Source organism: Manis javanica, chromosome 16, assembly GCF_040802235.1.
Source record: "Manis javanica isolate MJ-LG chromosome 16, MJ_LKY, whole genome shotgun sequence".
NCBI lineage: Eukaryota > Metazoa > Chordata > Mammalia > Pholidota > Manidae > Manis > Manis javanica.
In genome coordinates this window covers 27269454-27291985 of record NC_133171.1, presented here as the reverse complement: position 1 = coordinate 27291985, position 22532 = coordinate 27269454, and the positions used below count along the sequence as shown (strand labels likewise).

Sequence of the window (22532 nt, the reverse complement as noted above, 5' to 3'; positions counted from 1 at the left end):
GAATGCATTCTCAGATTGTGTCTTCTTCCAAGTGACTGACGAGCATCTGGAGAGTTGAAGCCGGCTTAGGCAACCCCCTGAACCGTGCTCGTGTTCCACTGTTTCCCACTGTGCTTCACGGATTCTGATTCATAGGTTCTTCATCCTCTTCACAGCCTTCATCTCGTGATACTGTGGCTTATCAGTGTGCTCTTAGTGTGGGTGAACTTCTGGTTTACCTGCTAATAAATAGCCATGGTCATGTTTATAAAAGAACTCAAAGTTTTATCGATCTAAATTCCAATAAGTTACCAGCCAGATACCTATTCTTTTCTTCTGATCTCCTTCCTCAAACTGTCACAAGAATTCTCAGGGTTTCTGTATGTGTTACCTCTGATCAGCATGTGAGTTAAAAGTAGGCCTTGCTGCTCTCATTTCTTCTTTTGGTTCTTGAGATGAGGAGGAAGAAATTTCAGGTGTAAGTAGCTGTTGCTGGATCTCCATTCACTTAGGTTGATTGCTAGTTTTATATAGACAAATAGAGGTATACATATAGATGCAGATACAGATAGAGACAGAGAGACCAGAGAGCAGAGAAAATAATTTCTCCAATAGATACTTATTTTGCACATTCATGGGATATTTAGAAAAATCTGTGACTCCTTGGCAAAAAACAAAATTAAGTTCAAAAAGCAGAACATTTGGCAAAAACACATTTCTGGATATAAGTAATAATAAAGAAACCAGGAAATGAAGAGAAACACTCCTAAATATACTTTTAAAACAAAGAGTAAATGCAAAGAGAAATTTACAAAAATCAATAAATGAGAAAATACTTTATACCAAAATATATGAAACATAAAAAAAGCTATACTGAGGATGAAAATATATAGTGCAAACTTATTTATTGTAAAGGAGGAAATACAAAAGTACAGGAAATAAGTTATCTTATGTAATAATAAAAAGAGCAAGAAATAAACCTAAATAAAGTTGTAGAGGGAAGTAATAAATATAACCACTAAAGTTGATGAAATAGAACATTTTTTAAATTATAAAAAGAATAAACAGCTCCAAAAGCTGATATAGTAAAATGACTAATAAAATAAAATAAATAAAATCACTTTAGGAAACAAAATAGAAATAAGAAAGTTGTACATTCAACCACAGATAGTGTAAGGATTTAAAGAATCCTGAGACACTACTATGTGTAATTCTAAAGAAACAAATTTAATGACCTAGAAAAATGAAAGATTTCCTTCAGAAAAATGTAAAAAAATTGACCAAGAGTAACTGGAAAATATAATTACACCAACTACTGTGGAAGAAATTGGAGTAGTGAGTCAAGATCTATCATTGGGTAAAGCATCAGAACTAATTGGGATTTTTAGCAGTTTTATCTGTCCAATATTAAAAAGATGGACAGCTCCATGAAATTAGCATAATTTTAATACCAAACCTAATAAAACTATAATCAAATTTTATTTATGATTATATATAGACTTTTTAAAAATAAAACATTAGCAAATAGAATTCAACAATTTAAAAGGTCAAATAGGATAATACTAGGAAGTCAAGAGTGATTCAGCTTAAGGAACTAAGCATAACACATTGTATCAACCAATTAAAGTGTAAAAGTTATATGATCACATAGATGCTGAAGCTTTTATGATATGTAATAATCATTCACAATAAAATCTCCAAGTAAATAGAAATTAATGAAATATTTTTACTAAAACCCAACAGTGAATAGTATTCTTTTTAAGAAAAGGCAAAACTAGGTTAGAAATTGAGCAAAGTTAAGACCTAAAAAGGTAAAATTACCATCATGTAATTTTCTTCACAAGAAATTTAAATCACCTGTATGCATTGGAAAAGAAGTAATAAACTTACCACTTTTACTAAAGTTTGGATTGTATTAATAGAAAGCCCAAAGAGATAAAGAGACTTTTAATAAGAGAATTTGGGTAATTTGTTACATACCAGACTTACACTGAAAAAACAATAGGTTTTCATTATCTTAATCATAAACATCTAAAAATGTAAATAGGGAGTATTCCATTAATTTAAGTAGTAAAAGCAATAAGAATTTAGGGAAATTTTAAATGAGAAAGGAGCATGATATACACAAAGAAACTCAAAGCACATGAAACAAGAACTAAATGAATATAGATACCATTTCCTATAAAAAGTTCTGTAATTCAAAGTAATATGTGAAATAAATGCAATACAAAGAAGAATTCTGATGTTTTAAAATTTGTTTCAAAGTTGGATAAAATTGCTTAAAGTTTATATGGACAATTACTTGAATATAGTAAAAATATTTTGAGAAAGAACAATAGTAAGGATGGACTTGTTTTACCAGACATCATAGCATTCTATAAAGTCACTATACTAATATATATATTGCATAATGTTTTGTAAAGATGAGTGGAACAAAACTGAGACTCTAGAAATTAATCCCTAAATGTATGAGAATTTAATTAATAAATTTTGTATTTCAATTCAGTGGGAAAGGAGGCATTATTCCACAGATGTGCTGACAACACTGACCTTTCCATAGGAAAACCATCTTATACCCTATAAAAAAAAATTCCAGATGGATGAAGGATTTATGTAAAATCAATACAAAATAATACATATTTTGCATTATACACTCTAGGAACAAAGGTACGTTTAACCAGTATTTTAAACCCAGGGACTATAAAGTAAAGGGCAATGTATTCAACATATAAAAATTCAACATTTCAGTTGTAAAGAACAGTAATCAAAATCAGTTAGAAAGTGATGGTTCTGGCAATTGGATAATATAATCAACAGGTAACTAGTTAACATTTGTACTTTTCAAAGTTTTTAAAAATTGATGAGAAAATACGAACAATTTAATTTTTTAAAGTGAACAAGTTATATGATTAGGTAGTTTGCTGAAGAGCAAGCCCGAACTATTAACAAACATATAGAGAGGCTCAGATTTACTAGGAGTCAGTGACATGTAATTTAAAGCAATTATGAGCTATGACTTTACACCCATCACCCTGGCACCTGTTGCTGGATGTGATTCAAGGACAAAGGCATTCTCATACATTGCCCGTGGTATGTGTAGGTCTACAGCCTCTTTTGGAAAGCAATTTGGCCACATCTATTTAAAAAATGTTTTTAAATGTATAATCCATTACATAGCAATCCCCTTCTTGAGACTCTGATCTGTATATCACATGTGCTTAGTGGTGTTTATTACAGTATGATTTGTAAGTGGCAAAAAAACTGGAAACAGAATGAATAGTCATTAACAGGACAATGCATACATAAATTATGGTACATCTACATCGCAGAGTATTATGAAACTATTGAAGAGAATAAATCAGGATCGTACTGAGTAAATCTATATTGCTTTATAGAGGGTAATGTTGAGGGAGAAAATAAAAATGCAGAAAAATATATATAATTTAACCAATTTTTAAAGCAAAATAAAAAGACAACGACAATATTGTTTTATATGTGTAAGTTTTATATTCCCAAAATACATGTATAAATATATATACTACCTACATTCACAGATACATATATTCTAGAACATGTATTAACTATTTCATAGGAAAACATTTAAAAATATGTACTAAAATATATATTTATGTGATCACATTTAGCATTCAATGTTACTGTTAATCATGGTTTACATTTTTGTAGAGACCCTATATCAGAATAAGGAAATGAATATGGTTTTCTGACTTTTCCCCTAAATACCCATTCAGATATTTAATTTTAAAAATGCTTTTTCTGTAACTGGCCAAATGATAATATGATTTTCCCTCTTTTTTATTAATGTGATGAATTAATTGATTTTTAAATATTAAACCAGACTTGGATTTCTCAAATAAAACTTATTTGTTTGTGATATATTATCCCTTTTGTATATCACTGGATTTAATTAACTAATATCCTTTTCAAGGATATTGCAACTATGTTTATGAAAAACTTGAGAGATTCCTCTTTAATTTCCCTATCAGACTTTAATATTAAAGTTATGCTGGGCTCATAAAACAAGTTACAAATGTGACCTCTTTTTCTTTTCTCGGGAGGTGTATGTGTAATATTTGTGTTAATTCTTCCTAAGTGTTTCTAAGAATTTACCAGAAAAGTCAATAGGATCTAGAAGGTTTCTGTGAAAGATTTTAAGTTACGGGCTTAATTACTTTGTTTTGTTTAATTGCTCTGTTTTGTGTTTCTCCCCAAAATTTAGAAAAACTGTGTTCCTTCGGATATATTAATAAACTACATTCTCTATTTTTCCACTCAGAATCTATTGATTTCCTTCTCTAGAATCACAGAATTCATCTGTTTCCACTTTCATCCCCACCACTGTCTGACTTCAATGACTTGTATTATTTTTCTTAGTTTTTACTTGGTGGTATGATAACCTTATCTCTGTTACTTGACTTGCTGTCTTTAACAATCTTTTAACACCTATCCCAAAAGATTAAGCAATTATACCCGTATTACCACTCTCTTTTTCTCTCCCTTCTTCTAATTTTTGTTAGATACGTAATCTCAACATTTTTCAGGTTCTATAATATTTATGTTTTGTTCTTGTTCACCATCTCTAATTTTCCTTTTTCGTTTTAGACCTACAGCTATGTGGAATTTATGTTTATTGCCAGTCCTTTGTTTATGTTCTCTCTGCTGATGTTGGTCTTCTACTAGTTTCTTGTCAAAAAAGTTCATGAAAAATATATATGCAGAGTATGTGCAAATCCCCCTAGTTTTCTCTTACGTAATACTTGCGTGACGATTCAGTCGGGCTTATGACTCCGGTGGCAGCCTCCTTGTCTGCTCTCCCTGCGTTGAATGTCGCTGTGGAGTCATCTGAGACCCACCTGAACCTTTTCCACTGGAAACTGATGATTTTCTTCATTTGAAAGAAGGAATTAATGCAAATATAATAATCACATGTGTCATTTTAAGGGCTGCATGTAAGAGCTGTTAGCATTTGGGAGAATTTTTTTTTTAGGGGGGGGTAAATACAAAAATTCTCCCTACCTAAGGAGTTGGGGTCAAATCATAAGGTATACCTCAAAACATGTCTTCTAGGAAAGAGATTATTTCTGTGGGCATTGTAATACTTGAAAATAATTCCTTACTGTTGAAGTTTTGGTAGTACATGGTTGTATTGAAAGTTGTTCTGAACCTGCCTTTTGCTGTGTGGGGTGGTTTTGGAATCTTGAGCTTAAAGATTCCGTGTGCAGCCAGGGTTTAACTCTCAGTGGAAGAGATTTTAAGTGAATCAATGGAGAATGACTAATGCCAACCACAGAGGCATTATAGCCATTTCTTTGCTCATTCTCTGACTGTAAACACCATCCCTGACATCCTTAGTTCCATGGTCCAGTGTGGGTCCAGCACCAGAAAAAGAAGGCAAAGGATGAGAGAAGGCAGAGACCCTGCATCCGGGTCCACTGGAGAGACAGCATAATTAGAAAAGCCAGGACCACTCAGAAGTGGGTACAGAGAGGGAAAAATAGAGACGTGGACCCTGGAGCCTGAGCTCCCGTCACCATGACCGAACATCTTCAAAAGTTCCTTAGGCATTTCTTTCTTTCTCCACAAAATTGTAAAAATTTCCCTTATTTCAAAGTTTCACTCAAGAAAGTCCCTCCTGGGAATCTGAAAGTTTAGGCCATTTAAAAAATGCATAGTATTAATTTTACTGAGCTAAAAGCCATTATGGTCTAACAGTGTGTGTAATTTATATCAGGGGACTTCTTAGAAAGCATATTATCATAAAATGCATATTTAAGGACTTTCCACCTACATAAATTGAATTTAATAGATTATAACAACTCCACTGGGCCCATTATGGTCTTTGGAAAACACAGTTCAGGGCCTTGCTAAAACATTCCCTTCATGTCATATTCTTCTTAGAGAGCTGAATCTAGTAAATTAGAGTTTGAATGTGCGTGTCTCATTTAGTTAAGAAAAATAAAAATAGAAAAGTAAATTTTTTCATTACTACTAAGTCAGGAAAACAAATTTTACAATGAATTACATTGTTTTTAGTTTCAAGTAACAAATAGAAAAGTGTCAATTAAAAATAATAGCTGCAAGTAATACTGTTTAACAATGGATAGATAACTATGTATAAAAAAATCCTTTTCTGTGTCATAAATGTGAGGGTAGTGCGTTTTAATTTAAGCTGAGTTCACCAATGGTTACTTATCAGTGGATATACTGTAATAAAAAGCATTGAGGATAAATTATATCCATTGTTTTCATGTGGTCTGTAGACCACCTACCTACACCAGAATTTTCTAAGTACTTAAAATACCTATTCCTAATCTGCAGCCTAGATCCTCCATCAGAAGTCTAGATGCATGCTTGGAAATCTGCATTTTAATCAACTCCCACAGATTCGCGCCCAAGTAACATTTGAGAGGGGTGGTTATTTTAATCTCTAACTATCCACATAATGTCATCAGCACCTGGACTCCTACCTAGACTGAACTCCGACTGCAGAGTGTACACTGTAACTCCTTGTTTTGAAACCAGTCCTGACCTGTACTGCCTTACATAGGATGCCCCCAAGCTTTGTGGCTCTAACACCAAGTCATGAGCTCTAACTTTGTAGCAGCAGTTGGAAACTCCATAGAGCTTTGTATGCAATTGTCCGTTAGAAATCCTCTTCCACTGCTAGGACTTTAGACATTTAAACAAAATCATTTTGACAGTTCAAAATCGAAAGCCACCACCCTAGAGACGTCCACTCTAGGCCTATGGACATTCAGCGATTATAACTGACTCTTATCTACCGCACACCTCCAGCTATAGCAACACAAACACAGCAAAACAAAAACTCTGTCATGTTATTTCATTCTACAGTCTTCCTCAAAAATGGATTTATAGAAAATTGAATTCTATTATTAACTAATAACCCTATCTCTAAATTTGTTTTGCATGTTTTCTCTCATTTTAGAAGTACAGACAATAGCCCTTGGCCCAGGGAAAACTGTGCTTACCTGTGGCCCAGATACAAGGCTGCATTGAAGGAGAACCCCCTTCATTTGCTATTGAGAAGCATCAACTCTGATGGTTGAAACACATTGAAAACAAATCTCACACTGGTGCCTTAAAGTCTTTGAAGGGGTTGCCCGGTTACTGGTTTCACAAATAACAAAGTGGTTGTAAAACATACAACCATCTAGAGGTGCTTATGTGCTTGTGAAATGTTCTCAATGTTCCAGACATAAGGACACCATTTGTATGATAGCTCTTCTGTTCCCTGGCTTCTAAGACTTGCATCCAACAAATGGCTCCCAACTGCCTCCAGTTCTACCTGGGTCAAAGGGCTCTGACCGTTGACGAGGATTCCCAGAGGGGCCCTCTGACGCCTCTGCTTCTCCGGCAGGTAACTCCTACCGGAGCAGGGTTATTAATACCACAAATGTGCCCTATAAAATCTAGTGGGCTCTCTGAGCCCAAGGTTGCAGTAAACGGAAAATGTGAAAATTGGAAATTAAGTATGAACGTCACGTTCTGACATGGGAGGAATAAACTGAATTAGTAAAAAAAAGGTAATTATTTGGATCCTTAAAGCTTTCAACTAAACAATCTGACTCATATCCGTTCTGGGAAAGATTCAGAAATGGTTTGCATTTGGCTTTGCTGTAAGAAACAGCTTTATTTTAGTTTTTAAAGAAATGTTTAATATATTAGAAATTATTTAAATGTGCAAAAGTAGAGTGTTCTTACAGTTTTCTTTCCCCATTCCTGTAGTTTCATTCTCAATTGAATGAGGCCTTACTTATCAGTGGTTAATTACGTTAGAGGCAGGCAAAAGCTTAACATGTCATTTTTTTCTCCTTCTCAAACTGGCTAACAACTCAGTAGTGAGTCACGGCCCCATTGCTGTTTGAGTGGAAAAGGCCGGGAGAAACAGATAGCTCGGCCTAAGGTAGACTTGTGTGTCTGAATTATGTGAAAAGGGTCTTTAGTCTGCCACAGATTTGCTTTGGAGATTTGGCCTTTCCCTGTTGGGCAGCTCCCAGATGAGACAGTAGGAAAACAAACCATCTTTGCTGCTGATAAATAAATGCCATACTGGGATCATTTGAGAGATTAAAACATTGCTCCTGAAAAGACTCCTAAGCACCTCTTACATCTCGTCATGAGTCAGACAAGAGAGTTCACTGAGTTCTGTGCCACATGCTCTGGAGGAATTTAAGAAAACAGAAAACGACGGCCATGTATTCAGATACTCACCGTACTGTTGGAGATTCAAACCAAAGTACCTCCCTGCCTTTCCCGTGGCAGCTCAGTCTCTCATCAGTTCAACCGTCACCTCTCAGCGGGAGGACCCCCAGGTCTGCATCCTCTACCTGCGTTCTCTGCGGGAGTCTGCTCCCCTGTTCCTATCCCCCGGGTGTCTTGTGTATTCCTGTAGCTCAGTATGTCTAGAACAAGACGGTTCCTGTTTCCTCTCACGTCCGCCTCTCCTCCATGTGCTCTCTCCTGTTTGTGGTAAGGAGGAGCCACCGCACTCCCAAAGCTTGTCCAGGCCCCAAACTCATGATTTGTTATTCTGCGTCTGTCTTATTTCTTGCTTCTGTCTCGTTTCCTGTAACTGCCCTTCTCTCTCATTCCCACGCCGTCGTGCTGAGCGCCAGCCCTCCTTGCTTGTGCCTGTAGACGGCCTCCTGACAGAACTCCTACCTCTAATCTCTCCTCGTCCAACAAATGGTCCTACATGTCCGCTCCGTTCATCTCCAAGCGTCATGGTGTCAGTCTTCTGCTCGGTGCTTCCCCGCTGGCTGCAGGAGGCTGGCCGGACACCCCTAACGTGCCCTTCTTGGTCTTTCACAACCTGATCTTATCTGACTTTTCTTCTGCATTTCATAGTGTTTCTCTTGTTCAGAAAGAATCCTGCGCTTTATCCAAACCACGCAACTTGCCGGTGCTGATATATTTGCACCTTTACTTTTACCTGTCCTGGTTTCTGGGACAACATTTCTTCTGATGCTTCCTCCCATTTCTTTTTATCTAGATCTTTCCTAAAACACGGGAAGTTGCCCGGTGATCAGGCAGAACCCAATACGCGCTAAAGTTTAGGAGCCTGAACCCTAGAACAGGACCACCCAGGCTCAAGCCCCGGCGCTGCTCCTCAGGAGCCCTGCTGAGGGAAACAGCAGCTCCTGCGCCGTGGGCGATGCCGAGGTACGGGAGTGAACGCCCTGTGAACGGTGTCTCACGCACATTAGGGCCGATAGAAGTGCGCTAGAGAGTCACTTGTGACTGAGAAACCTTTCATTTCTAGAACTTTACTTTATTGAGCAAATGCTTATATAGGCATCAAAAAGTTTAATTACAAATATGTGTAAATAATACCTCTCTATATTCGTGGGCATGAAAAATGCACTTCACTTACCTTTATGTAAAATAATGAGCCTATACTCTGGAATATTAAAGAAGTTATTAAGGACAATTTAAACAAACACAGAAGTAATAGAATAGGATGATGAATCCCAATGTATGTATCAATTGGCTTCAACTCATGGCCAGTCTTGTTTCAGCTAAACCCCCAACCTGTGTTATTTTGAGGCAAGTCTAGACAGCATATGCTTCATCTATAAACAGTTCAGTGTGAATCTCTAAATGACAAGAACTTTTCTTGTCTAAACATTATGCCATGAAATTGGTCACACTTATATTTTTAGCAATGTCTTCATGTCATTAAGTAGTGATTTGGTGTTCAGATTTCCGGTAATATCACAAAAGTCATAAAATTTTTTTAACAACTTACTTTAGGCAGGATCCAGATAAGGCCACATGTTCCAGCTGGTTGCTGTGCTTTGAGTGTCTTTTAATTGGTAATTTCAACCTCAATCTTTCTACCTTTTGTTGTTTGTTTTTATCATGTTATTTGTTAAAGCCACATTGTTTGTCTTGAAAAATTTTCCAGTGTGAATTTCCTGACGGCATTTCCATAGTGTCATTCAGTATGTTGCTCTCTCCTCTGTCTCCTTTAAATGGGTAGTTAAAGCAGATTGAGATCCAAAGTGTTTGGCAAGACTACTTCGTAATTGGTATGGTATTCCATCAGAAGCAGCCTAATGTCTGTAAACTTTCTGTTTGTGATACAAACAGCCACTGATCAATACCTACATCCTTTAATTCATTGAGGATTGCAAATATTTTAAATTTATCATTCCCTCTGCATTTATTCACTGCAATATTTCTGTAAGAAAGAACTTCCCTTCATCTATCCTGATTACCCAGTGGTGTCCTTCACAAAGGAAAGCCCCGCTAAATGCTTGATTCTTTCCACTGATACACTATTTTTCAAAATAATGAGTTGTATCTTCTTTAGTATCTTCTAGTGGTTACCAATTTTGTTTACTTTGTTTGTTAGTATTATGAACCTATCATCAGCCAAGGTCGTTATCCTTATTGAAACTCAAATTACCCCATTTTTGGTCAGTAGGAACCTCTTCCTGTGAGCCTCTGAGTCCCTTGACATAAACTAGGCATCTCTGACAGCTTATCTTTTAGGATTACATGTTCCAGGCATCTGTACATTATTTAAGTCCTAACCATACTTTCAAGCCTAACTTAGGTTTCACCTCCAACACAAAGGTTTCTGAATGATGTCTGCTCACCCTACTTACCTTTCCACTAAACCCCTGTGGCTCCCAAAGGTGTGGACTCCTTTGTCAGCTGTCAGAGGCTGGTCTTCCCCAAACAGTAACGTTGAGTTTTCATATCCCCAGTGCTTGGTAGAAGGCCTTGCACAGAATTGTCATGCAATCAGTTTGTTTCATTACTTATACTCCCCTAGTTAAGTTAACTTACATAAACCCTTCAAGGATTTAGTGGGAATAATCTTGCTTCTTATGGGACTGGAGAATCTAAGGTAGGTTCCTGGCATTGCATGTATATTTGCATGGGTTTTCCTCAGTCTAGTTTCAGTGAGTAAAATTAAACCACAAACTTTACAAAATAAAACCACCAAAATTGTAAAAATAAAAATAGTGCAGAAGACACTTATGTATCCTTACCACATATAATAGGTCATTTATATCTCTTTCTCTCTCTCTCCATATATATTTGTGAATATATAATATATATTATGTGTAATTTGTTATATTTTGTATTATATAAGTATATATAATATTTTGTTATATAGATATATATCATATTTATTTATACAATCATATTTATATATAGTTTTTCCATACAGCGTGAGAAAAAGTTACTTAAATCATGGTCCTCTAACCCTAAATGCTTCATTGTGTATTTTCTAAGAATAGGGACATGTTCTTACATGATCAGCTTCATAAGTTTACATTAATTCATTACATATTTTGACTTTAACAAAAATAAGTAACATTTATAGGCAGTTTGTGAACACCTGTCATGGGCAGCAGCTCAAAATATGCCAAGAAATAGATGATACTGTTTGGCCAAGTTTATTGATAGGAAGCTTAGAAAGGTTATGATTTTACAGATGTTAAAATCTTTGCTCTTTATATCCTGTTAACGCTAATTGAGTGAGACCTTCTAAAAGTTTAGAAGATTTAATGCGAAAAAAAGCAAAAGGAAACACCCTGGTCCATGCATCCTAAGCAGATCAAGAAGTTGGAGGCAGCCGTGGGAACAGTGAGTCCTCGGACGTGGCTGAGATTTGCCTGTGCTGATGTGGAGACTATTTCCTTCTAGGTCTGTCATTTTCCCTGGATCCCAGGCAGCTGCAACAGACTGAATTGTCTCTCCCAGAAGAGGATAAAGTTTCATCTCCTTTCCTCATCAGCAAAACGAAATGAAACCGAGAATTTTGAAAAGGGCTTGAAATATTTTTGCCGACATTGCTCTAATTTGGAAATTTTCACTCTGGTACAGATGACTTGGCAGTTTCGAGAATCCGTACTAGATGTGGCACCCATTCCAAATCAGCCTGAGGGGCTGTCATTTAAATGCCATTATTTCATTTAAAATCCTTCCTGATGGTATTGTGTTGAGGAGACATTTGCGGGAGACCTACTGTGTGTCTCTGCCTGCACGCACCTGAGAAGAGGCAGACCAGCTGAGGATTCTGAGGAATGGCCGTACATCAGCACACCTCACATGCCCCCATCCTCATGCCCTGGCCGTGCCTGAGGTGCCTCCTCAGTCATCCCCGTGGGCCCGGCTTCCCCAGAGAGGCGCCCTCTGGGTTTGCTGCATTACTTGGGATTTATTCCCGCTATGTTGCGTCCCTCCTTTTTAAAATCAAATGATTGCTCTCACTCTCTCTCTCCTCAACTAATCTGAAAATAATTTATGTCTTATCATCTGTCATTCCTAAGTAGTGACCACAATTTTAAGCAAAGTGAGAAGGTGGGCTGTGACACACCATCTTGCCAACTCGGTACAACGAGACCATTTCTATGCATGCATTCGTTTACAGCCGTGTGTTAGTATCTGCAGAGGTCGTGGCTCCAGTTCTTTGAATGTCTCCTTTGTCTCTGTATAAAAAAACCAGTTTCCATGAAACTTAGAAATTCTGACACTTCATAAGCAAACATGACCTAATAGTAGATTTCCCGATCTAGCTCTCTACAAGAGAGTCTGGAATTCCAGGCTCTACACAGATGCAGGCTAGGTGGCTTTTCTCCCTTAGCAAATAGCCAAGTTAACCAGAGCCAAGACTAGGGAAACCAAATAATGGATGACTTGAGTTTATGTAAAACCGTGTGTTTGTTTTACCAGAATTATGCCATGGGTTAGTTAGCGAATCAAAGCAAAGACCACTTCTTGCTGTTTTGAACTCTAAGAACCATCAACATTATTTAACTAAATTAACATTTTTGTGTTCAAAATTATTTGAAGTACTGGACTATCAGCTAGGTCTTGGAAATGGTTTATGATGATCATTGAGAATGTGTCTTCAGAGGATTTACTCTCCATATATGAAATATGAACCAAATCAAATTTATAATCTATGATTATTAATAAAGCTGCATTTTTAGTTACTAAAGAAAATTGATAGAAGCTGATTTTATATTTACTCTGTTAGATTAAATTCTTTCTTTCCCTTGGAGAGATGACTTAATTAGGTTTATATCACAAATGCAATTAGGTGAGTAATCTTGACTCTAAATCATTTAGATAAAAGAATTTCAGAAAATTTGTGACATAACAAATATGGTTGTCAAGACAAAGTCTCCTTGAGACTTTAAAAAGCAGAGGCATTGTCTCTGAACACAAACTTGTCTCAGCCTTTATCTCTTTTCATCCTTGTGGCCTCATAAAGTCATCATTCAAAAACAATACGGGTGAATGTTATTCATAATATAGTTTGGTACACATAGATAGATTCTTTTATCTCATGGCAACAATACTGTTTAGGTAGGTTTAGAAGTTCTTTGCTTTTATCAGATAAAAATCCAAAGGGCCAGTAATGGAAAAGCTTATGTAGCTATAGAGATAGATGTGTCTGGACTCAGACCTTTTTCTGAGTGCCACACTCCATTCACTGGATCACAATTAGAACCTTAAGCTGCAGCTTGGCAGTTTGTGGAACTATATCATGTTTCCCAGTATGAATTTGTCTTCCAGAAACATAATCAGCCACTTGTGTAGTATTACCATCATCAATAACAACAAAGCATTAAATTAGTATCTGTTGTAAAATATTAAGATGGTAAGTTACAGGTATCTTTTAAGTTGGAAAATAATTTCTTATCTGGAAAAGTTCTGTTTTGTAATTTCCTTTGGTTAATTAATCTATAGATGTGAGTTGATAGTATACTATATGTATTGTTTTATTTTTCAAATTTACAACGTTTAGGCAAAGGGACTTTGCTTAAATTAATGTTCCTTACTGATTCTTAATAGTGAATGGGAAACGACGTTTTAATGGTTTGAATTACTGCAAGACTAACTAGATCATAAATTTATTCAAAACTTTTAAACCTTAGTAATTTACAAAAGAAATGTGTTTTGTTTCTGCTCTCCTACATTGAGTAGATTTACTTCTAGCCCAAAAGTCCAACACACATCAGATATCCCCATACTGAACTTACTTTGTTAAAAGTTTGCCCTGATTACATGAATACACACACATGTGAAGCTAGAAGGATGATTGGGAAGCTACGTGCATATGAAGGAGAAATCCAGATGGGTTTGGCAAAAAGAAAAGTAACTCATCATATACCTGAACCACAATAAGAAAAATGACTAAAGTCTCTTCAGAAACAGTGAAAACAAAGAGGCCCTAGAATAACACACTCAAAAGGAAATTGTTAATGAATAATTCTCTATTCAGTGCAACTATCTTTCAAATATGAAGACAAAAAAAAGACACTTCCAAATAATAAGAAATAAAATAAATTCTTTGCTAGCAGACGTGACCTACATGAGTTACTAAAGGAAATCTTTCAGGCTGAAAATAAATGATACCAGACAATAGCTTGACTTTCCAGGAAGGAATGAAAAATCACTGGAAGTTGTAAATATATGGGTTAATATAAAAGATTCAGTGTGTCTCTGTGTATATATATTTATATATATATTCATCTATAGATTTATATGTGAATATATAGTTACCAATATATGAGTGTATGGATACATAAATATATACATTTGTGTTCTCTTTTCTACTATTAATTTCTTTAAAAATATTTTTAAAGCAAAACCATTAACTCTGTGCTAGTAGGTTTGTAGCATATAGATTTAATCTATATGGCAGTAACAGTACACAGAAACAGGAAGGAAATGCAGTTTAATTAGAGCAAAATTGCCATAGTTAATAGAAATTAAGTCAGTATTAACTAAAATAGATTGCAATAAGTTATAGATGTAATATAAATGCCAGAGCAACCACTTTTTTAAAATCTCAAAAAAAGCTAAATACTCATAAAACCATAGCAGCATGCTAAAAATATCTTTGAATAAAATGAAGGCAGTAAAGAAAGAACAAAGGAGTGAAAAGATATGAGCCATAGAAATCATATAACAAAAGAAACTTTTGCTCAAACCAGTAACACAAAGGATTTCTTCTGTTTTCTTCTACAGTTTCTTTTTGCTTTGTATTTTACATTTGAGTCTAAAACCCATTTGAGTCGATTTTCATGCAGGGTGTGATTTATGGACCAAAGTTCATTTTTGCACATGGGTGTCCACCCTACCAGTAATTACATTAAATGTGATCTAAAAGTCATGTGGACATACAAATGACCTGGTATGGATAAAAACAGCTTTGGGAAAAAAAGAAAAACTAAAGGACTAATACTACCTGATTTCAACATTTATTACAAAGATAATCAAGAAAGTGTAATGTTAGTGTAAGGATAGACAAATGGAAAATAATAAAATAATATGCTATAGAAATAACTACATGTATCTGGACACCTTATTTTCAACAGAGGTGCAAAAACAATTCAGCTGAGAATGGATAGTTTTTTTTAATAACAATATTGGAGTAAGATATTCATGTAAAAAATAATTTCAATCTATATTATCCACATTGTACACTATATATTATTATATATAACTTTATTTATTTATAAATAAATTCTTAGCTATGACACTAAGAGGACAATCCATAAAGGAAAAATTCATACATTAAAGTTTATCAAGTCCCTATGAGATCAAAGTAATTGAACAAATAACTTGGGCAATAGGAGTTCTTCGGCCATGTGGAAGTTGCATATGTCCTCTGCATTGTTGATTTTCTAGTTGTAAGGTTATAGCTGGAATTAAAATGAGCCCTTACTATGTAAAGACTGAGAGTGGTGTGTGGTGAGGAATACAGAATAGAACCTAGTATATTATTGAAATATTATATATAGTATATCTATATTATATACTATATTATATATAGTATATATATATATAATAATAGTATATCTATTGAAATATTAGTAATGTTTGTAAATACCTCCATTGTGTATAATAATGGATTAATTCAAACTTTGTAAAGGGTTTCACACTTACCTAATGTAGTATTTTGAATGTCAAAGCACTGCAGTTTTGATTGGAAGGACATTAACCTTTGGTGTAGTTTTGAAAGTCATTTAATCAAAGAGGGGGTATTGGAAAAATCTTAAATATAATCGAATTCCCATTCATCTTCTTGCCTTTGGTCGGGATTGCATTTTAAGTTTGCATCAGACTAGAATGATTTATTGGATTTTCAAAGAAATCTCCAGAGATGTTCTACTCATTTCGTGTTTGAATCCTTTTTGCTTTTGAAATTATCTGAACACTGAGAAACAATCTAAATGCATTTACTCTCTGACAGTCTCTGATGTCAAATAAGTTGTCTTTAATTGTAGTTTAAACCTTTAATGCTGTGGTTTTGTTTTTACTCATTTTCTTCTCAATGGAGAAGAAAGGAACAGCTGGTTGCTATTGTCAGGTTTCTTTTGTTTAGGATTTATTAAGTATGCAACCCTTGAACATCATTTTTTTTTTCCTGTCTGGATATAGAATTCCCACTGCTTTTTTTCAAAGGATGATGGAATTTACAATGGAGAGGCTTTAGAGCAGCCCTCATCCCCATATATAACCTGATGAATTAATACTAGTTAAAATATCAATAATTGTCATCTAGCCCATTTTTTGAATTTGTTGTGAATTGCCTGACTTATCCTACACTCAGTTACCAGTTGAGATATTATTCTTTTTCTTATGACTAATAGCAACACTTAAAAGTAATGATATTGAGTGCTAAATCAATGCTTTCCCATATTTTGTCATTTGCCTTTCAGTTCAATTTATATTTTTGCTTACAAATGTATAATTAATATTTTGTCTAATATATTTTTTCTATTATGTTCCATACTAGGGACACTTTACTTACCATGAATTCTGCGCTGTGTTCAATTATATTTTCTTCTGCTCCTTAAATATTTTTATTTTCAAGTGGACTCTCTAACTCATCCAGAAGTAATTTAAATAAAGATTGCACATTTATTCCTAATAAAGTCCATATTGTTTATTATAGCATATTGTTTCAGTCTGTTGTATATTTCATATCATGATTCTTTTATATATTTATTCATAATATATATCAGTGGTTCTCAACTGGAGGCAATTTTGCCCTCTATGAGAAATTTGGCAATATCTGGACACAATTTTAGTTGTCAGGACTGAGGGTAGAGAAATTAGGAGAGAGGCTGGCTATTGGCCGCTAGTGAATAGGGGCCAGAGATGATACTGAACATTTTACAACGTGAGGACAACAAAGAATTGTCAACAATGCCAAGGTGAAGAGACCTTAATAGGTGAAAGAGATAGAAAGAGAAAGAGAAAGAGTGAGAGATAGGTAGATAGATGGATGGATAGATGATTAGATAGATAGATAGATAGATAGATAGATAGATAGATAGATAGATAGATAGATAGATAGATAAGAGATAGATAGATAGATAGATAGATAGATAGATAGATAGATAGATAGATAGATAGATAGATAGATAGATAGCCATTGATTGGGTACCACTCCACTGCCAGTTACACACTCCCCAGTAGTAAGATGACCTGGCCTATATTTCTATTTTCTAGTCTAAGGGGCATCGTAAGAGACTATCTTCTGCTCTGCAGAAATCCAAATAGTCTGTGTTTTGCTATTATCCTTGAACTCTTCAAAAACAAATGAGCTAATAGTTTTAGAGCCCAGACCCTAAAGCCATACAACCTGAGCTGAACCAGGTCCTTCCCCTTGGAGGATGTGTGACATTGGGCAAGCTACTTACCCTCTGTCTGGTTTCCTCATCTGTAAAGTAAAGGTAATATTCATACTTCCTATATTGTTAAATGATTGCAAAGTGTTTAAAACATACTTTACACATAGTAAACATTCTCAAAGGGTTTGTTAACAATGGTAATAATAAAGTAAATGATTAATTTTTTAAAAACATTATTCAATCACAGTACCCATACTAATTTTTATGTTAAAAATTGTACTTTTTAAAATCTGTTGCATGTTTTTGCCAGCAGTCAAACTGGAGCAGTGTATTTCTTCCTTAGCCTCCTGCCATGTATCTTATTCTCTTGCCATGCAGCATAAACCCCATCAGAATATCAACTCTGTTCTATCGTTATTGTTTCATTTGTATTACCACTGTCAACCTTGCATTTTTCCCTTTGCAGGCAAATGTCTCTTTATTATGTAGAGTTGCTTATTTTTTCTGCCTATGAGAACCATCAATTTTGAGTAAAGATTGCCTTCATTTTTAGTTACATTCTGAAAGGTAATGATGATATTGATGGAATATTTGTCTTCTTGTGTCAAAAATTTCAACTCATTCTATTAACTTGTGCTGAACACATTTTATGTCAACATCCGGACACCATGTTGTTTCTGATCCCCTGACTAGACTGATATTTTCTTCCGTGTACTTCTGGGCCTCTTCATTCTGTTTTGCTGTACAGATTATTTTGCTATACGGAATAATCCCACGTGACATCTAGATGAGCGCTGTCCCGTGAAATTTTCTGTGATGATGGAAATGGTCTAATCTGCGCAGTCCAGTAGTAGAGTCGGCACTGTTGGGCACTTGAAATGTGGCTAGGGCAATGTGAGGATCTGAATTTTAAATTTGATTTAGTCTTAATTTTAAATTTATATGGCCAAATGCAGCTAGTGGCTGCCACACTGAACAGCACAGCTATGGGGTATTTCCTCACCCCTCCATTTCAGTTTACAATTTTTAGCTTCATTCTAACTTGAACTTGCTTCATAAAAACATCCATATACAGTTTGCTTCAGCTTAAATATTATATATATAATTTAATATTCTAGTAATCAACTTATTTTTACTTCATATTCTGTGTTTTAAATATAGTAATCATACACAGTTTAGATGATTGGGACTATATGTGTGTATTTCTGTTTGTAGAATATAAAATGTATTATTTCTTAAAATCAGGGGCTTGCTTTCCTTTTATTTTTTGTGAATAAAAACAATAGTAGTCATTGTAGAAAAAAATAAAGAAGAGCAACAGACTATATAAAGAAAAGAATAAAAATCATCCTAGTGTCACAAAACAGATCACTGTTACTACCTACACTGTTACTACCACTCCACACACACACACACTGTTCTATGTGATAGGCTTGGAGGGTTGGATGAGTTCTTTCTGTACATAACATATTGTTTTATTTTTAAACACTTTACTGATTATGCAGATAATACATGTGCATTGTTTTAAAAAAATTGAAAACACCGCAAAGTATAGTGAAGGGGAAAATATCACCCACAGTCACAGAATGCGCAGATGAACGGCTTTCATTGCTCTGCTTTGCTGTCTGTCGGTATTGTTTGTAAGACCATTGTAGATGGACACACAGGTAGGTAGGTAGGTAGGTAGGTAGATGGATAGGTAAACAGGCATGTAAAAATTTTTTTTTAATTATACTGCAGATGTGTAAGGTTTGATAATGAAAGTACAGACTTTTTAAATAGCAGCGAAAAATATATGTCACTGTGGGTATGTGTCATCAGTGATGGTATCAAGGGCCATTTTGAATATTTGTAAACTTTAAGGTAATAAAAACAGGTCTTGGTTAACATTTATTTACTGAATTAGTCAATCTGTTAATAGTATCTTAGTCTTTACATCATAAAAATTCTCCTATAGTGTAAAATAAAACTCATAAACATGATTTAATGGCTACATCATATTCATTATATCTATAATAATTTCTTTAGACAATTTATTCCCTATCATTGGACATGTAGGATGTTTCTCTTTTTTTTTACTACTATAAATAGCATTACACTCTACAGCTTAGTGCCTAAACCTTTTCATCTTTGATTATTTCCTTAGGATACATTCTTGGAAGCAAAAATCACTGGGCCAAATGAAACAGATTTAAGAGCCTTGATTATGTATATATTGCCAAACTGCCCTACAGAAAGTTCTGTGTTAGAAAAAAATAACTAATCCTTGTTCTATTTCTGCCCTTTAATCACTGTTATGCAGCTTTTCTTTGACCCTTTAGACTTCTCTTCGGTTTTAGGACTCAGAATCGTTTTTAATAAATGTTTCTTTCAAGGGATTAGCAAAGTAATCAGATTGTTTTAAATACCCAAACAGTATAACTCTCTTGTTTTTTTCTTAGTAGAGGTTCTGGGGTGTCACATTTTTTTCACTGTATACATTGTTTCTTTCTAGGGTGAAAGAGGAGAAAAAGGAGGCCCTGGACTAGCTGGCATTAATGGACAAGATGTAAGCCCAACTCTTTTCTCCTAACACTCTGTTTATATTTTGCCACTGAAATACGCTATCTAACGTTACTGAGATTTAACTCCCCTTGAAAGAATCAGCCGAGGGGGGGGAAGGAAGCGCGTACCTGTATCGCCCCCCCTCAGTCCGCCACTCGGCCAACCTCAGGGATGTAACTGCCTGTAGCATCTCGAAAAAAATGGTCCTGGCATCTCTTTCCCTTTCCCTTAGGAGAGCTGTCACCCAGAGCTTCGCTGTGTTGAAGGACAGCCCAAATCTGCGTTGTCTCTGAGATGCAGATTCATCTTACTTCTGGTCATGAAACTCACCATTTACTGTAGATACACTAATTTTACTGTAGGAAGTGCTGACAATGAGAATTATTATTTTTTTCCATAGTTTCCTTTTCTCACCTGCATAAATATGTTTTAGAAAGATTCCAAAAGGCCACATTACATGCTTATGAATAAAAGAAAAGGACAGTACGTTGGGTTCCCTGATGTTATGAAACCAGTCTTCTGCGCAGTAGATCATTATAGTGCAGAGGGAGCTTAATCATTGCAGACCCTGGGACTTACGGACAAAGTAAAGGGATGCCTGAATGTGTGTGCAGTGTGGGGGTGGGGGAGTGGGGGGAGGTTCCTCCGAAAAGGAATTAGCCCGGGAGTTAACCTTATAGTCGCACTGGATTCAGGCTCTGACCCTCCTGCAGCCTTACATTTTGTGTACTTCCTGAGGAGCTCCAGTCACATCTTTAACATGATTGTCATTCTTGCCCCTCTCCTGTTTGAAGTGATATTTCTACTCAAGACAATGGGAATTAGTACCAGTGGCTGTAGCAGAGGAATCCCTGCATCTTCTCTAGCTCCTTACAGTACATCAAGACACTGAATGTCACAGCTGTTGGCCCAGACATTTACATAGGGCATGTGATTCACCTCCTGCCCCGGCACTGGGGGCACCCGGCATAGTGGCGAGAGTTCTGGGCTGGGAAGCCCCGGCTCAGTTGCGTCCTACTTTTGTCCCTGATAAAATCACTTCTCAGAGGTATAAAGTGATGGACTTAGAATAGATTCTAAGGTCTCCATAACCATGATGTCCTATTTCTGCACAGAGATTATTAGGATTACAAACTTGAAAAAACAGGATGATATTTGAAGTATTCATTCAAGTTTTTGGAATTCCTGCTTCATGGAAGTCAATGTAGAGAAAACAAAACAGAATACAGCTGGGGCCAGAATGAGGCAGATCCTGTACGGGAGGAGGTCTGCCTTCCTCCCCCGAACAGAGGGGCGATTGGTCCAAACTGTGTTTAGCGAAGATTAGGTTTACAGAGCGTCCTATAAAATGGGTAGAATTTGGATCTTTGCCTGTGTTGTTTTTTCTGTCATACTCTCCATGAGAGCAAAGACCATTTCCTGGAATCCCTAGAACTTAATAAATATTTGGACCAACTTCTCAAAAATTATTTGCTAAATTTTAATTTAAAAAACTGAGAGGTTATTAGACTAGTCCAGAATATACATAATTAGAGCTTAAACTAGGATAACAGAGATGGGAGTATACAGATAGTGATACTGCGTAGGCAGATTTTGTGTGATTGGGCACTCGATTGCAATGAAAACCCAAAAACAGCCCAAGGTTTTGACCATTCATTATGGGAAGGACATTATCCTGCAAGAAATGTAGGACTGTTGAAAGAGATTAGCTATATTTTTGCGAAAGACAATGAAACTACATGTGTGTGGGCTTCGTGACATAGAAAAGCACAACAGCGATATTTAGAAGTTCATTAAGACGATCCTACAATTGGAATAGAGAAAGCATTTATCCAAACACTTGAGTAAAACTGGAAAGAGATTTGGGGATTAGAATGTATTCACATGAAGGTAGAGATGTGGAGATTTTTCTGTGGTGACTGGGTTTTTAGAATTAGTCAGTTGATTCACACACATATTTGGATCTCTATAGCAGCTGTTGTGTAAGTTCCAAATCTGAATAGGGCCAACCTGTTGAGGTACCACACAGCCTCCTGGGCAGTGTGACCTTTCCTCCTTGAGGAGGACCTTGGAAGAGTCAGTCCTTCAGGTGCCCCCAAGCACAAGCGTGTTGTTTCTTTAGCTCCATCATTGTTTAATGTGGTTCATTGCACATCTGAAAGCACGATAAAGCACATTAGCTAACTGTTGTCATGTGTTACGTAATTAATATATAGATAGATAATATTATTTCCCTTTCCCTAATTTTGTCAAAGATATTCAGGAGTCCTGAGTAAGGAGAAATACGCAAAAGTGATGACAGTTCTCCTTTGCCCCCTCTACCCTCCCAAGGAGTAAAGAGGGTGGTGGTAGTGT

The 22532-nt window shown here is 35.7% G+C and overlaps 1 protein-coding gene across 6 annotated transcripts in view; it reads left to right on the top strand.

Annotated features, from left to right (window-relative positions):
• The window catches only part of COL19A1 (collagen type XIX alpha 1 chain), a 286095-nt gene that overhangs the window by 91795 nt on the left and 171768 nt on the right, over positions 1-22532 (top strand). For all 6 annotated transcript variants that reach the window (XR_012125983.1, XM_073224021.1, XM_073224019.1 and 3 more), the window contains one exon: positions 20128-20181. Coding sequence is in view for 5 of the 6 variants with exons in the window: in XM_073224021.1 (XP_073080122.1) it covers positions 20128-20181 (54 nt within the window). In the remaining variant the exon portion in view is untranslated. The remainder of the gene's footprint in view (positions 1-20127; positions 20182-22532) is intronic.